The sequence below is a fragment of the Calonectris borealis genome, chromosome 15 (assembly GCF_964195595.1).
Source record: "Calonectris borealis chromosome 15, bCalBor7.hap1.2, whole genome shotgun sequence".
NCBI lineage: Eukaryota > Metazoa > Chordata > Aves > Procellariiformes > Procellariidae > Calonectris > Calonectris borealis.
Genome location: NC_134326.1, coordinates 2,865,083 through 2,882,320, shown reverse-complemented (window position 1 = coordinate 2,882,320; position 17,238 = coordinate 2,865,083). Strand labels below are relative to the sequence as shown.

Sequence of the window (17,238 nt, the reverse complement as noted above, 5' to 3'; positions counted from 1 at the left end):
AACTTTGCCTTATCAAAATATAAGATAGCTCTAGGCTCATTTTCAGAAGGCCAACACTAAACCCTAGTGCGACGAGCGAGCGAAGGCAGGCAGTCGACTCAATGTGAGTGATAAGGCCAGCTTCAACTTTATTGTAAAACCCTACACATATTTATACACTAAGTTCTACCTTATGCATACTTGTCTCACAATCATTGGCTTAGCTCTAAAAATTACATTATCATATTCCTCCTACTTTCGGTTACTGCTACGTGGTCCGGGTTCCATCCTGTTTTCCCTATACTATACTTTCTCAAAGTTGCTTATCTGCACAGAGCAAGGTCAGCATAACTTTCTTTTCTCCCTTGTCAGCATGACTCAGAATTTTCCCACCGCGGCCTAGTCTGGCTAACTTTCTCCAACATTTCCCCCTTTTTCTTTTTGGACCACCAATACATTGTGGTTCATTTTTACAACATTATTTAAAATACAGTGATATGCTATTTTTACTATAACTATAATTGTTAATAAAATACCAAGCCAGCGCGTGCGCAGTGCCTATGTTAGGCACTAGGGAAGCAAATACATTGGCTGTGGTTGACCATAATTCTATATTGTCGTTACAATCTGCTTGCAATTGATGTATAGACCTTTTGTGTCGATTTGTCGCTACTGTAGTTATATTGAGCCAACTTTGTCGGCTAACTGTGAGCAGAGTTAATTTACCTACATAACAAGGCCCTCCAAAGGCGTTCTTTGGAATGCCAGGCCATGCTCGATCCCCACAGATCAAAAAATATCCGGGGGGAAGAGCTTTGGCCGTATCATTGTTCCACAAAGAGTTATTGGTTCCCTTCATACTCCGTCCATAGGCACTGAGTGTTTTGGAAGCGTTATAATTCCCACAATATTGGCCTATTTCGAATCCTTTCGTAAAAGGTGAAACAACAGTCCAACCGGTGGTATTAACAAAAGGGTTGTTATCATCAGTGCGGCTGTTTATGCCGATCAATGACTGAAAGGTCTGGGCCTGTGCAGCAAAGCGGCTAAAGCTGCCAAACACAAAACATGTCTGAGTAGTAACATTATCAGTTGCATTTCCAGTTTTTTCTGACCCCAAAAGGTCAATTTCTTGGGGGTCCCAAGGGAGAGTGTGATTTAGGGCTCTTATTAGTTGTACCGAGCAATTTGCTACAGTAACATTTATACAATTAACTGTTACAGACGTCCAATTATCAAAATCTTTGGCAATAATTTCAGGAAAGCCTATCAGACATGTTTTAAAGGGCTCAGCTGCCGTAGCTGAACTCAGGCAAAAATCTGTCATCCCAGTTTTATTCGCCCACGCCACCCATAAGTTCGCACGGCTGGGCAACGGCATCGCTGGGATCAGTACAGACAGAGCTGCATTGATCATCATCAGCAACAGCAGCTTTGGTCCAGCGGCTTGGAATCCACTTCGGCCCTGTGGGAGTAAGTACATACATATAACCTCTACCCATATACTTCACTTCTGCTGGACCTTTCCACAGTCCGGTTGCTGGATCTCTATACATAACGAAAACTGGCTTGTCATCCTTATTTTCTTTAGGATAACCATGCACCCATGCTGGTGGCTCTTTCTGATCTGCAAAAATACATAAATGATTTAGCACAAAAAGAGTCTTAACAAGTCTTTCTTGTACATCTGAGATTTCCCTAAATTTTTGCAAATATTGTTTCAGCGTTTGATGCGCCCTTTCAATGATAGCTTGTCCCGACATACCAGCAGTATGTCGCACTCCCCATGTTTGGAAAAAACGTTTCACTTTGGCGCTTATGTATGCAGGGCCATTGTCAGTTTTTATCGTTTGTGGCACTTCCATAACTGCAAAACAACTAGTCAAATGTCGCATTACGTGGAGTGCTCGTTCTCCTGTTTGTGCCGTGGCCCATATAAATTTGCTATAGGTGTCAATCGTAACATGTATATATCTCAGTCTGCCAAAGTCAGCAACGTGAGTCACATCCACTTGCCACAATTCTCTGGCCTCGAGTCCCCTGGGATTCACGCCGATTCCAAGACCAGGCCCATGGTGGCTACACGTAGGACCGGCCCGCACAATCCCCTGTAAAATGTCCATAAAATATCCATAAATGTACACAAAATGTCCACTGCGTTCATTTAGTCCATGACTTTGGGCTCCATCTGTTATGGTGGTCACTCAGGTCAGCAGAGGTGGTGCGTTGCGTGGAGTTACTGGGCACCAAAGCCGGCTCAGGTCGGGTCACTGCTGCACTTGCGCTGCTTCTTGTAAAGTTTGTCCTCCGTTGGTTCAGGTGGTTCCTGCTGCTTGGGCATGGGCTTATCCACAGTCACAGACACCTCGGGGTGTCCTGTCCCGCATGGACTCAGCCACAGGTCACAGTCCCTTCGATTCGAGTTCACGCTGCAGTTCCAGCCTGTCCAGCACAGCAGCACAGAAGCAGCGGCGATGCCCTGGCCATCTGCCGGCCCAGGCGCATCCCCATTGCTGTTATCAGAATGTTCCCAGGCACAGCACAGTAAGACGATAAGCAGTGCAGCAGTACAGCAAGCAGCAAGAGCAAAAAAGCAGCCACTAACGAGCACAAGACTCTAATACACATTAAGGCAAGCAAGCCCCATGGCAAGCAAAAGAGCCTGCGAATTAATAGCTAAACAGCAGTAACAGCTATAAATTCAATCTAGCACATTCCAATCAAACGTGTCGCTATCTTGAATTGTAGTCTTTGGTTGCATTCCAGTAAATATCCATTCTAATACTCTCACAGTCTCCCCCTTTTTCTTTTTGCACTGCGTGAGTGCACCAATAAAATGTGTGGGGCCGTGCAAAACGGTTAAGTCCACAGGTAAGTCAGGGTCAATACAATCCACTGCTCGGTCAACGATGTGGGTACTGAGTTTTTGAATCACAATCGATAAGTCCTCGTAATATAAAAAGTCCTTGGAGACCACTGGATGATCGCCCCAACAACAACGCTCCATGAGATTGTCCATTGATAACTATGGGCCCTTTAATTCCTGTAGCAATTTTTCGCGGCCGGTCGTCAATTAGCGTGACATCTACTGCTGTTGCCAGATCCAGTCCGAGGCTCCCCCTGGTTGCTGGTCGAAGTTGGGTTGCTGGTCGAAGCTGGGCAATGGCGTCTGGTATCTCTGCACTGTCGTTTGGTTGGGGGCTGCCGTTGGCCTGAAGGTGACCAGAGCCGCGATTGGTGTCGGCGCGCTGCGGCTCTTGGCTCTCGGTTTCCCGTTTCCCGAACGCCAGCAGACCGTAGTATTATGATTATTCATTTGACAGTTCTGGCACCACACTTGTGGCTCCCGACAGTGTCGACGCAGATGTCCTGGGTAGCCACATCGGAAGCACTTATACTCTCGTCGGCCAGTCGTCTTACTTTGGTGGGCATCCGGAGGCTTCAGTGGGGCAAGAGCTGCAAACGCCTGTCCCTGCGCCTTGACTAATTTTTCCCCTAGTTCTCTGGTTGTTTCAACTAACATGGCTTGAGCTCCTACAGGAACTCTACTCATTCGCTCTAACATGACTTCTATGGTGGCGTCTAAGGGTAAGGTGACAAGGATGCCCTTCGTATAAGTATTACAATTCTCTAATACACACTGTCTCAGCAAAGGTCCTTTCATAAAATCTGCCATATCTGCACGGTCAATAGCGTCTGTGACTCTTTCTACAAAAGATGCAAAAGGCTCCTCTCTTCCTTGTTTAATTGACATATATGAGGGAGGAGCTGGTGTAGTTTTAACTTTCTGCAAGGCTTCTCGTGCTAATTTCATAGATTCTAACAACACGTCTGGGCCAGTTTGCATCTGCATTTCTACAGAGGCAAAAGGACCTATACCCATTAGTTGTTCTACAGTTACTCCAGCTAAACGATCATTTGGGGCTCGGGGCGAGTGCGCAGATATTTCACAAAGTCTTTGCCAGTGAGCTTGCCAAAGTAATTGTTGTGATTGCTTCAAAATAAGCCTCATTATGTTCTTAATATCTTCTGGACATAGCATTCCGCTACCCCAGATATAGTTTAGCATTTGCCTTGCACATTAACTGTGTTTCGCAATTGATTTAATATTTTCCAATCTAGGGCCTGATGCACCCCAGTCATAGCCCCCGCGTTATCTACCTGGTAGATTACCGGGAAGGCTTGAGGGCTAATTTGATCTAATAAATCAAAATCTTTTTGTTCAACAGCTTCTCGTGCTATTTTGTCCCAACTAACCCGCACTAAACGCGGCTGTTGATGAGCTTGGGACGGGGGGGGGGTGGGGGTGGGGGGGTGGGGGGGTGGAGGTGGGGGGGTGGGGGGGGGTGAGGCCTTTAGAAGACTTTCAGCTTGAGCAGTCTCCTGTCCGCTACCGTCTACCCTCTCATTTTCACTTGGACCCTCCCCCTCCCTTTTCCTCGGCGGTGCGGAGGGACAAGCCCTTTCTGTCGGCGGATCAGGAGGGGGACGAGAGGGTCGGCAAACAACGGGAACAGGAATTCCCGAAGGCGGAGGTGAAAAGTAGTCACCCCCTGCTGTGAGACGTCCAGCGGCAGGATCGGACTGCTCAAGCCGATCTGAGGCGGCTGTAGCTATTCGCCTTTCAGTTTTATATCTTTTTATGCAATTAATAACATCTCTCCAAGATTTCATTAATTTTCTTGCTGATTTATCATCATCAATTACTAGATCCCACAAACAATCTCCATAAGAACGCCACTCGTCTACTTCAAACATACTTTCAGGGTTTTTAAAAAACCCTTTCGCTTTCCCTAACGCAATTAAACCAGCCAGGTCTTTTAATTGGCTTACTCCCCGCTTTTCTAAAAAGCATTTTAAAATATCGAAGGCTACCTCTACTTCCATTGCGCGCTTCTCCTGACCCTCTTAATTATCCGGTCGTTTGCAGCCTTTTCCCACGGGTAGCCTTCTATCGGACGGCGAACCCCTTCTTAATTATCCTGGGTTCAAGCACGGATCAGGCACGCCGCGACAGCGTCTACTGATCTTCTGCTCCCTGGTCGCTGCTACCAGTGCTTCTCCGATCTCGCTGTCCGGTGGAAAACAGGGATGGGGGGTCCCTGTTCGGGCGCCACTTGCGACGAGCGAGGGAAGGCAGGCAGTCGACTCAATGTGAGTGGTAAGGCCAGCTTCAACTTTATTGTAAAACCCTACATATATTTATACACTAAGTTCTACCTTATGCATACTTGTCTCACAATCATTGGCTTAGCTCTAAAAATTACATTATCATATTCCTCCTACTTTCGGTTACTGCTACGTGGTCCGGGTTCCATCCTGTTTTCCCTATACTATACTTTCTCAAAGTTGCTTATCTGCACAGAGCAAGGTCAGCATAACTTTCTTTTCTCCCTTGTCAGCATGACTCAGAATTTTCCCACCGCGGCCTAGTCTGGCTAACTTTCTCCAACACCCTAGCAATCAACAAAACACGTGCCATGTCTCCACCAGCACCTCCTCACACACAGCACCCCCAAGACACTCCTCTAACCCTTCACAGAGTGCATGGCTGTCAATGATCTTCATCATTTGCAGATAGACTCCATTGAAAGAAAAGTTGCTCAGACAACTTCTCCTTGCCATGGATAAGAGTTGACTTCTCACCAGGTGTATGTGACAAGCAAGACCATTTCTTCCAGTGACATTTTAAGGAAAGACGTCTATGAAAGTCTTCCTCTTTACAGCTAGAAACATGAAAGGCACATAGACAAATGTTACAGATATGATCTTCCACACATTACCAGAGACATCGGCCCACCTTCAGATCATTACAACGAGCGAGGCAAGAAGTTAACACCTGCAGAAAGGAAGGGATCACAACATACTTTTCTAGTTTATGGCTCTTAGGATAGGCACATAATTCAGGTCTTTAGTAGGGAATGAATCATCAGTTGGCTCCTCCCATTATCGCACTTGCCGTAAGTATAGAATTAAGGTGTTGAATACATCACGACAACCTCCAAACACACAGGAGGCACCTCCCAGGGCTCCCAATACGGCTGGAGTACCATGTATTCGACCAAACTTACTTGGGAAGATGAAACTCACATTGCATGACCCTGCAGCTGGGCACTGAACAGGGAAAGGAGCAAACCTTCTCTCTTGTGTCCTTCAACAATCCCTCACGTACAGCTCCCATGACTCTCATCTCCAACTCTTCACAAGTTGCATGAGGTTCTTTGACCCTCATAATTTGCAAGCACTTGTCATCAAAGAGCCAGTTATGCAGACCGTTTCTCTTCAACATGCAGAAGGATGACGCAACCACTTCACATAGGTATCTTTACATCTGTGTACTAAGAAGTGCAGATTGTCTGTTCAGAAGTGTCTGCTCACTAGTCTTCTGGGAAGAAACATCAAGATTCTAAAAGTAAAAGAGAGGTCCTCCAGGAGAGACTGGGTCAGTGAACATCTGCAGAGGGGGAATATCCCCCTCCTTGCATCTCCCCCCGCACACTCAATCTCTCCCCTCTCGCCCTCGTATGGCTCTTGCTATAACATGTATTTTCAAGTCAAGACAAACCCAGCCCCTTCTGCAATAAGTCAACCTTAAAAGATGGGGAATCAGCAAAAAACATTTCCTCCACTAGCCCTTCACACGCTCCACACAGAGACTTTCTTAAATAGTCACAACTTTTACGATTCTCTTTCATCTCCATAACAGGCAGACAGACCTCGTCAAGGGATCAGTTGTTGCCCAGTTCCAGACAAAAGCAGCCCCGCTTCTCCTGCCTCCCACACCAACTGCAACGCGGAGCCACAACCCCACGCTCACCTCCCGGGAGCAAGAGGCACCAGCACACAGCGCGCTGCTCAGCGAAGCTTCGCCTTCCCCGATAACAACCCTCGGCCCTGCGCAGGACGCAGCCCACGGCGCGGAAAGGGCACGGAAGCGGCAGAGCCAAGCGTCGCGGAGAAGGTCGCGCCAGAGGAACTCACCGGGGCAGCGGCGGGGTCCGCGCGGCGGGCGCCGGCAGGGTCCTCCCCGAGCAGCGGCGCGGGCTCGTCGGGCGGCGGCCGGGCCGGGAGCGTGTCGCAGCAGCTGCCGCCCGACAAGCGGAGCTGGCTCTTGCGCGAGTCGGCGGTGAGCGACACCTCGTGCGAGTAGGAGTGCAGGAAGGCGCGGACGCCGTCGATGCCCACGAAGTGCGAGGCCGGCACGCCGCGCAGGGCGCCGCAGCCCGCCGGCAGCAGCTGCGAGCGGCGCCAGCTCCGCAGGCGCAGCGCCAGCAGCAGCAGCAGGAAGGCGAGGAAGAGGCACGACACGGCCGCCACGGCCACCACCAGCCACCGCGTCAGGCTGCCGGCCGGCTCGCCCGGCGCCGCCGCCGCGCTGCCCAGCTCCCACAGCAGCTCGGCCACGCTCTCGGCCAGCACCACCGTCAGCGTGGCCGTGGCCGACAGCGCCGGCCGCCCGTGGTCCTTCACCACCACCACCAGGCTCTGCCGCGCCGCGTCGCGGGCCAGCGGGAAGCGCGCCGTGCGCACCTCGCCGCTGTGCAGCCCCACGCGGAACAGCCCCGGCTCCGTCGCCTTGGCCAGCTCGTACGACAGCCACGCGTTCTGCCCCGCGTCCGCGTCCACCGCCACCACCTTGGCCACCAGCGCCCCGGGCTCCGCCGAGCGCGGCGCCAGCTCCACGCCCGCCCAGCCCGCGCCCGCCGCCGCCGCCGCCGCCGCCGCCGCCGGCGGGTACAGCACCTGCGGCGCGTTGTCGTTCTCATCCACGATCACGAGCCGCACCGACACGTTGCTGCTCCGCGCCGGCGCGCCGCCGTCCTCCGCCCGCACCCACAGCCCCACCTCGCGCACCTCCTCGTAGTCGAAGGAGCGCAGCGCGTACAGCGCGCCCGTCTCCGCCTGCACCGACACGTAGGACGAGAGCGGCGCGCCCCGCACCCGCCCCTCCGACAGCCAGTACCGCACGCGCGCGTTCTGCCCCCAGTCCGCGTCCGTCGCCCGCACCGTCAGCACCAGCGCGCCCGCCGCGTTGTTCTCGGGCAGCCGGGCGCTGTAGCGCGCCTCCGCGAACACCGGCGCGTTGTCGTTCACGTCCAGCACGCGCAGCAACAGCACCACGCTGCTCCACAGCGCCGGCGACCCGCCGTCCGCCGCCCGCACCGTCACGTTGTACTCCGCCACCTCCTCCCGGTCCAGCTCCCTCGCCGTCACCACGCGGTAGTAGTCCTCGAAGGACTTCTCCAACCGGAACGGGACGCCCCCGTCCAGCGAGCACCGCACCTCGCCGTTCGCCCCCGAGTCCCGGTCCTGCACGTGCAGCAGGGCCACCACCGTCCCCGACGGCGCGTCCTCAGAGATCGCACTCAGCGCCGACCGCACCGAAATCTCGGGCGCGTTGTCGTTCACGTCTGTCACCGAGATCGCGACTTTCGTCGTGTCGGAAAGACCCCCGCCGTCATGTGCCTGCACCTCCAGTTCGTAGGAGTCGCCTTCCTCGAAGTCCAGGCTCCGCACCAGCGTGATCGCTCCCGTCTCGGACTCCAGATGGAAAATCTTCGAGGCTTTCTCTGTGATTTTCTTCAACGAGTATTTAATGTCCCCGTTCAGCCCCTCGTCGGCGTCGGTGGCCATGAGGGTGACGAGGGTGGAGCCCACGGGCACGTCCTCCGACACGCGCACCGTGTACTCCGCCTGGCTGAACACGGGCGCGTTGTCGTTGGCGTCCACCACCGCCACGCGGATCCGCGCCGTGCCCGTCCGCGCCGGCTCTCCGCCGTCGCTCGCCCTCAGCACCAGCTCGTGAAACGCCGCCTCCTCCCGGTCCAGCGCCTTCGCCAGCACCAGCTCGGGACGCTGATCCCCGCCGGGGCCCGCCTGCACGGCCAGCGAGAAGTGCTCGTCGCCGCTCAGCGCGTAGCTCTGCACGGAATTCCGGCCCACGTCCGGGTCGTGGGCCTCGGCCAGGGGAAACCGCGACCCCGGGGCTGTCGTCTCGCTCATTCTCAGCTCCGTTTCTGCCTCTCGGAAGCTGGGCGCGTTGTCGTTAATGTCCGTGATCTCCACTTCGATTCCGTAGACCTGCATTTCCCCCTCCACTATCACCTCACAGCGCAGCACGCATTGCTCCACACTCTCGCACAGCTGCTCTCTGTCTATCCTCTCCGCCGTCACTAAATGTCCCGTCTTCCCGTGCAGAGCGAAATACTGCGTCCTACCTCTGTCCAAGATGCGGACGCCGCTGTCGCGGAGCGCCGGCAGCTCCAGCCCCAGGTCCTTGGCCACGTCGCCCACGAACGAGCCCTTCGGCATCTCCTCGGGAAGCGAGTAGCGCAGCTGCCCCCACGCCGCCTCCCACGCCGCCACCAGGACGCACCACAGCAGGGCTCGCTCCCGCCGGCCCCAGCGCCTCCCCGCCGCGCACATCTCCGCCGCGGCCCCGCCGGCCCAGCACCACCGCCGGCAGCTCCCCGCCGCCCAATGCCGACCCGGCTCCCGCTCCCCCTCCGGCTCCCGCGGCCGTTCCGGCTCCGGATCCTTCTCCGGCTCCCGCTCGCCGCTGCCGGCCGCTGCCGCCGGCCCCTCCGCCCCGCTGCAGCACGGCTCCGCACCGCGGGGACGCTCGCAGACCGCCCGGCCGCCGAGCCAGACAGACAGCGAGCGAGCGAGCCGGGCCGCAGCGGGCGGGGCTGCCTGCAGCGCTCCGGCCTTCCTCTCGCTCCTCCTCGGTCAACAGCGGCGCCCGCAGCCTCCTCCCGGCACTGCAGGCACCGAGCGCTGCCCAGCGCTGCCCGCCCTGCCTTTCCCACGGACAGCTCCCGGGGACGGCACCGTCGCCACGGAGACAGCGGGGCCCGTCCAGCGGTGACCTCCTGCGCGGCCCTTTCCCGAGCCCACCTCTTCTTTGATCCTCGAGGCGATCCCAACCGGAAAGAAATAACACTCCTCCCGTGGGCGTGGTATTTCTACCGCACGGGAAAAATGTTTTTGTAATCGTGATGTCATATAGGTACACAGTTCTCTTAATATGACGTGCAGAATATTACGAGTCTTAGCCCATTAGTCCAAAAGCACAATCTCCACCACGAATTACGCAGCTTTTGCAGCCGTCGTGCTTGAATGACTTTTCCCTCACCCTTTCTGCAGACCAATACGGCGTCACACTGGAACGCCACCAGCCACATTAATTCCCCACATCCCGACCAATAGAACAAAGCAGCAATGGAGACCCCCCCTCAAAAGGAGTCCTCCTCAGAGACGGCCCTTCCCTCTCGACTTTGACACTTTTCAGCTGCACGTCGGAGGCTGCTCTGAATCAGCCTCCATTTCTCCCCCTTCTCCAACCACCACTTCGGAATTTTGCATTGTAACCTCACACAGTACAGGCTCTGCTTACACTTAGGACTTAGACACTCAGACAGATCAGGAACAGTAAGAAAAGAGGCGGGAAAAAATGAGAAATAACTGCACAAAGAACTCAGAGAAACAATGCCTGGAAAAAATTAGTCAGCCTCACTCGTGCTGCCATTTCTGCAGCGGCCTTCCCCCAAAAAAATGGGAGGGCACACGGCAGAGGCGGAGGAACCATCTGTAACTTCTCCATTCATGGCGTCACAAACTCACTCTTTTGGGTGTCCAACACCGAAACGGCATTAACCAACGGGTTTTTGTTCCGCCGTCAACCAGGACCAAATCTATCGCTGCAGGAAAAAGCAACCTGGAAGGAAAAATCTCCAACACCAAGCGTCAGCCCCATTTTCCCCACCCCGTCGGTAGAATTAGCGGATCTCATTTTGCTCAGGAAGGATCCGCCTTCACCCTTACTAACTTACAACATTTCAGACAACACAAGCTTCACAGTCAAAACTTCTCAGCTCACCCTGAACCTGGGACCAGCGATGAACCCAGAAGTGCCGACACCAACTGCCTGAACTTTCAATCCTTCATGGAGACACGGATCAGCACTTCCCACCCACACCACCCGAGCAAAGCGAGGACAACGAGGATCTAAACGGGATAGATAAATGTTCCCTACATAATTTAACTGCTAGGGTGGAGATGAAACAAGAATTTAGGAACAATTTAGCAATAATAGGAATTACTGGAGTCATCATCTCTCTCAACAGTTGACACTGAGTGGAAAAGAAGAGAAGTAGATGACTCTGGAAGGTGGAATGAAGTCCATACCTTGGGATCCTTTTAGCTTGCATGAGCCGCTGGAGGCAAACGATGGGGAAGATGACCCAACCAAGCCAACAAGATAAAAAGAATCGCTGCGATCAGATATAAAGCAGCTGCAGGCCACAGGAGTATCTCCGTGATGGGCCCGAAATGGTAAAAGTTGAATGAGTTAAACCCATGGTGACCCTGGAACAGAACACGTAGCAAATTCTTTCAAATAACTTTAATCGTCCAAAATTGAGATTCAAAAAGATGCAAGGACCTCATTCTGCACCGTAAGGATCCGCATTAACCATTACTAACGCGTACCATTTCATACAGCACAAGGTTTGTAGAGAAAACTTCTCAGCTGAACCAGAACGTGGGATGAATCAAGACGCGCCATCACTAACTGCCTGCTACGAGTGGGAAATGAAAAAAGAAAATGTTTCTGCCTTGTCGACGTCCAGCATCAGCAGAGCTCATTCCATCGAAGAGCTTCAACACACCTCTACCACTGTGTCCAGCACAAGCTGAATGAAGAGAACCTCCCCACTCAGCCTACACGCGTGACAGCTGATGAGGCAGGAAGTGCCGCTTCGGACCGCCTGCTGCCAAAAAAGGGGCGGTACAGGATGATTTCATTCCTTCACGGAAACTCAGGTCGGCATTAGGGGCCAAAGCAGACACACGAAGAGCTACAGCCCACCACCCTGGGCGTGAGGTTGGGAAAGGCTCAGGGACAAGGGCCTCGCGGGCTTACAGACCTGCGGTGCGTCGGGGTCCGCGGGCGGCTCTCCCGCGCCGGCGCTGCTGCTCGGGCTCCGCTTCCCGCAGGGCTCCCCGCCCACAAGCTCCTCCGCCGGCAGGCTGGGCAGCGGCGGCGGCGGCGGCAGCCAAGCGCCCTCGGCGACGGCGCGGCCCGGCGCCACGCACAGGTTGTAGGAGTAGGGCAAGGTGCCCTCGCAGAAGTCGGCCGGGAAGGCGGCGCCGGCCACGGAGAAGCGCTGCGCGCCCAGGCAGCGCAGGACGGCGGGCGGCCCGGCCCGGCGCACCCGCGCCAGCACGGCCAGCGCCACGCTCAGCAGGAACAGGGCGGAGAGGAGCGCCAGCGCCAGCACCAGGTAGAACTGCAGCTCCGCCGGCGAGTCGGCGCCCGCCGCCCGCTCGCTCAGCTCCGGCAGCGCCTCCTGCAAGCTCTCGGCCAGCACCACGTGCAGCGTGGCCGTGGCCGACAGCGCCGGCTGCCCGTGGTCCTTCACCACGGCCACCAGCCGCTGCTTCGCCGCGTCCCGCTCCGACACGGCCCGCGCCGTCCGCACCTCGCCGCTGTGCAGCCCCACGCGGAACAGCGCCGGCTCCGCCGCCTGCACCAGCTCGTACGACAGCCACGCGTTGCGCCCCGCGTCCGCGTCCACCGCCACCACCTTGGCCACCAGGTACCCGGCCGCGGCCGACCGCGGCACCACCTCGAACGGCGCCGCCGCCGCGCCCGCCGCCGCGCCCGCCGCCCCCGCGCTCGCCGCCGGCCACAGCACCCGCGGCGCGTTGTCGTTGCGGTCCAGCACGAAGACGCGCACCGTCGCCGTCGAGCTCCGCGCCGGCGCCCCGCCGTCCTGCGCCCGCACCGTCACCGCGAACTCGCGGCACTGCTCGTAGTCGAAGGAGCGCTGCGCGTACACCGCGCCGCTCCGCGCCTCCACCGACACGTACGCCGCCGCGCCCGCCGCGCCCGCGCTGCCGCCCGCCAGCCAGTAGCTCACGCGCCCGTTGGCGCCCGCGTCCGCGTCCCGCGCGCGCACGCGCAGCACCGGCGCGCCCGCCGCGTTGTTCTCCGCCACGTAGGCGCTGTAGGCGGCCTCCTCGAACACCGGCGCGTTGTCGTTCACGTCCGACACCTCCAGCACCAGCGCCGCGCGGCTGGACAGCGCCGGGCTGCCCCGGTCCCTGGCCACCACCGTCACCCGGTGCTCGGCCGCCTGCTCCCGGTCCAGCGCGCTCGCCGTCACCACCTTGTACGAGCCGCCCGACGACGCCACGATCGACAGCGGCGCCTCGCCCGACAGCTCGCACCACACCTGACCGTTCTCCCCGGAGTCCCGGTCCCGAACTTTCACCAGGGCCACCACCGTGCCGGACGGCGCGTCCTCGGGCACCGGGCTCGACACCGACAGCAGCGTGATGTCGGGCGCGTTGTCGTTCTCGTCCGTGATGTCTATCTGCACCTTGCAGTGAGCCACCAGACCGCCGCCGTCCCTCGCCTCCAGGCCGAAGCTGTATTTGCTCTTCTCCTCGAAGTCGAGGGGCCCCGCCGTCCTCACCTCGCCGCTGTCGCTCTCGACGCTGAACAAGGCGCGGACGCCGTCCGGGACGTTGCCGAAGGAGTAGGAGACCCGCCCGTTGGAGCCCGCGTCCGCATCCGTGGCTCGCACCCGCAGCACCAGCCACCCCGCCGGCACATTCTCCCGCACTCGCGCCTCGTAGACGCTTTTGCCGAACACGGGCGCGTTGTCGTTGGCGTCCGTCACGTTGACGCGAACCTGGACAGTCCCGGACCTCACGGGGTCCCCGCCATCCACCGCCGTCAGCACCAGCTCAAAGGAGCTCTGCTTCTCCCGGTCCAGCGCTCTCTCCAGCACTAATTCCGGCTGCTTGCTTCCATCGGGGCTCTCCTTCACGGCCAGAGTGAAGGACGGGTTGCCGGTGAGCTGGTAAGTCAGCAGCGAGTTGCTGCCCACGTCGGCGTCTCGGGCCATCTCCAGCGGAAAACGCGCCCCGGGAAGCGTCCATTCACCGATCTCGAGGTGCAGAGCAGCCTTGCTGAAGGTCGGGGAATTGTCGTTGATGTCATGGATGGCCACCTCGACGTGGAAAACGTTCAGCGGGTTCTGCACCAGCGCCTCGAAGCTGACGGAGCAGGACGCCGACTCGCCGCACATCTCCTCCCGGTCCAGCCTCTCGCTCACGTACAGGTTCCCGCTCTCCCCGCTCACGCCGAAGTATTGCTTCTCCGCGCTGAGCCGCAGCTTGCGTGCCGGCAGCTCCGCCGGGCTCAGCCCCAGGTCCCGCGCCAGCGGCCCCACCAGCGAGCCTCTGCCCAGCTCCTCGGGGATGGCGTAGCGGATCCGCTCCGCCGCCGCCCGGCACCACAAGCACAGCAGCAAAGCGGGCAGCACCACTCGCCCGGCCGCTCGCCCGCGGCTCTGCCTCTGCCTGCCCGCCATGCTCGGCAGCGCTCGCCGCGCTCCTCCCTCCTGCCGCTGCTGCTGCCGCTGCCCTCCCTCCCTTCCAGCCACGCTCCGCAGCGAGCGCAGGGGCCGCCGGAGGGCAGCGAGCTCGGCGCCGGCTCGGACGCCGCTGCTCCCCGCGCCGCGCCGCCTCTCGCCTCTGCTGCCCGTGCCGCTGCCGCTCTGGCCGGCGCCGTGCGAGCGAGCAGCCTGCGGGGGCAGGACGCTGCGGCGGCTCCGGCGCCAGCTCCGGTTCCGGCGCCGCTCCGCGTCGGCCAACAGCGGCACCCGGAGGCGCCGCGACGCCACCGCAGCCGGCTGATGGCCGCGCTCGCAGCGGCGCGGGCTTTGGCCGCTGCTGCGGGGCTGCGTTTCTGAGGTCTCTCTTTTATTAAAATCAGGAAATGCAGCTCCCAAGGCGTTTAAACCAGACACGCTGTCGGGTACTTTTAGGTCATCTCCTTGAGTCGCAATGAATAGGAAGTAGTAAATATTCGTGGCACAGTAATAAAACAAACTCAGCGGCCCTTAATAAAGTCTCGAGAAACCTGCGGAAGACTTTATTTTCAATTCTGCTTTCCTTACCTGCGACAAATATCAAGAAGAAATATTCGTGTGGGAATAATCAATATGTAATCAGAAACAGAATGTAGCAAAAGTCATTGCAAACCTCTAATTGCAGACCTGCAAAGGGTTTCCTGCATTTCTTCCTTTTGCTCATGTGTGCCTCTGACGTTCATCCCACTGTTGATTTTTTCTTGTAGGGAGCAGAACTGAGAATTATATCACCCTAAAGGTAATGTGTATAGCCCTATGCTAAGATAACAGAATAACCTTTATTAGTTTGATTCTGATTCACAGAAGTTCCTTCTTTTGCATCTCCACACTTGAGGCGCTGAAAATGGAAAAGTGCAAAGCCACATCGAGCCTTTCACAGAACCAAAGAATGGTTTAGGTTAGAAGGGACCTTTAAAGATCACCTATTCCAACCACTCTGCCATGGGCAGGGACATCCTTCACCAGGTCACGTTGCTCAAAGCCCCGCCCAACCTGACCTTTAGCACTTTCAGTGACGGCGCATCCACAACTTACCTGGGCAAGCTCTTCCAGTGTCTCACAACCATCCTCATAAAACATTTCTTCTGTATGTCCAATCTAAACCTACACTCATTCAGTTTAAAACCATTGTCCTTTGTCCTGTCACGACAGGCCCTGGTAAAAAGGCTCTCTCCGTCTTTCTTAGAAGCCCGCTTTATGTACTGAAAAGCCGCAATAAGGTCTCCCCAGAGCCTTCTCTTCTCCAGGCTGAAGAACCTACTGGAACAGGTCCATATCTTTCTTGTAGTGTGGGCCCCAGAGCTGCACACAATACTCCAGGTGCGGTCTCATGAAAGCACAGTAGAGGGAGGGAACCACCACGCTACTTGTTATGCAGCCCAGGATATGATTGCCTTTCTGGGCAGCAAGTGCACATGGCCAGCTCAGGACCCATTTGTCACCCACCAGGACCTCCAAGTCCTTCTCTTCAGGGCTGCTCTCAATCCATTCATCTCACATTGTGTATGGAACCCGGGGATTGCTCCAACCCACGTGCAGGACCTTGCACTTGGGTTCATGACGTTCGCACAGGCCCACTTCTCCAGCCTTTCAAGGTCCCTCTGGATGGCATCCCTTCCCTCTAGCAAATCAGCTGCACCACTCAGCTTGGTGTCATTTGCAAACTTGCTCAGCGTGCACTCAATCCCACTGTCTATGTCATTCAGGAAAATACTAAATAGCTCTGGTCCCAGTACGGACCCTTGAGGAACACCACATGTTACTGGTTTCCACTTGGAAATGATAACTCAACGATAACTCTTTGGACACGGCCATCCACACAGTTCCTTCTCCATCTAACAGTCCATCTGTCAAACCCATGTTTCTCTAATTGAGTGGCCACCATGTTATGGGGAACCACGTAGGGGTCACCCTGCACACGTTCTCCCACTGACTCCCAGTCAGTTCAGGGAAACCTTGGCTGGGCTGGGTTGCCACTCTGCACTTTGAGGACTGCACTAGAGATGGTTTTGCTTTCTTTCCCTACAACCAGTGTGCCTCTGGGAGCACACGCAGGCCTAGGAGAGCCTTCCTCTTCACAGCTGTAAGCAAGAAAGGTGTGTACGGGAACTGCCCCTGCACTCAGACAGTTGGAACAGATGTGACCTTCCCCATTTCATCAGACACCCTGAGGTCGAGCTCTAGCTCATGACAACAAGCAAGGCAAGCGTTAGAAACAGACAAAAATGAACGGATCAGGTGGAATAACATTTCTTAGGCCAAACTTCTTGAGCAGAAGCAACTCCAATTGCATGGTACTCCATTAGGCAGCACACGGTTGTATTATCTATGACAAGCAGGGAAATGACAATCTGTTCTTCTATAGGCTCACACACAGAGCTCCCCTGTCTTCTCTCCAACCCTACACAACTTGCAGGTTTGCTTCTGACCTTCTCAAAATTGGCAAAAACGTATCATGAGGGGACAATGCACTACGATCACACCAAGAAGGGAGGGACATTTGTCTGCTAACCATCATTCTGAGAAGAAAAAGAAGTCTAGGCACACCAATGATAATTGGCCAAAATAAAAGAGGAGCGGTCACCCAACAGAGAATGGGATAGGTCATCAAGCCATCAGCTTAGGGGGAATCTCCTCCCCTCTTTTATCATGCACTGTTCCATAGAGATGTGACTTCTACTAACGTCATGTTTACACCTATTCCCCCCAACAAAAACAGAACGCAAAGATACCCTCACATCTCCTGCCTTTCACACCCGCTGTAGTAAGACCAAGAGGCACTAACACAGGGCAGACCGCTTAACGAAGCTATGCT

The 17,238-nt window shown here is 56.1% G+C and overlaps 3 protein-coding genes across 3 annotated transcripts in view; all 3 read right to left on the bottom strand.

Annotated features, from left to right (window-relative positions):
* LOC142088578 (protocadherin gamma-A4-like) overlaps positions 1-17,238 on the bottom strand; it is a 119,951-nt gene that overhangs the window by 77,066 nt on the left and 25,647 nt on the right. The gene's annotated exons all lie outside the window — the stretch shown is intronic.
* Positions 6,305-10,176, bottom strand: LOC142088919 (protocadherin gamma-A2-like). Its single transcript, XM_075164793.1, has 3 exons — positions 10,142-10,176; positions 6,961-9,700; positions 6,305-6,385 (listed from the first exon to the last, which is right to left on the bottom strand). Exons 1-3 carry the CDS (start codon positions 10,174-10,176, stop codon positions 6,305-6,307), a joined length of 2,856 nt encoding a protein of 951 aa, XP_075020894.1.
* LOC142088918 (protocadherin gamma-B5-like) lies at positions 11,838-14,468 on the bottom strand. Its single transcript, XM_075164792.1, has one exon. It carries the CDS (start codon positions 14,361-14,363, stop codon positions 11,838-11,840), a length of 2,526 nt encoding a protein of 841 aa, XP_075020893.1. The 5' UTR covers positions 14,364-14,468.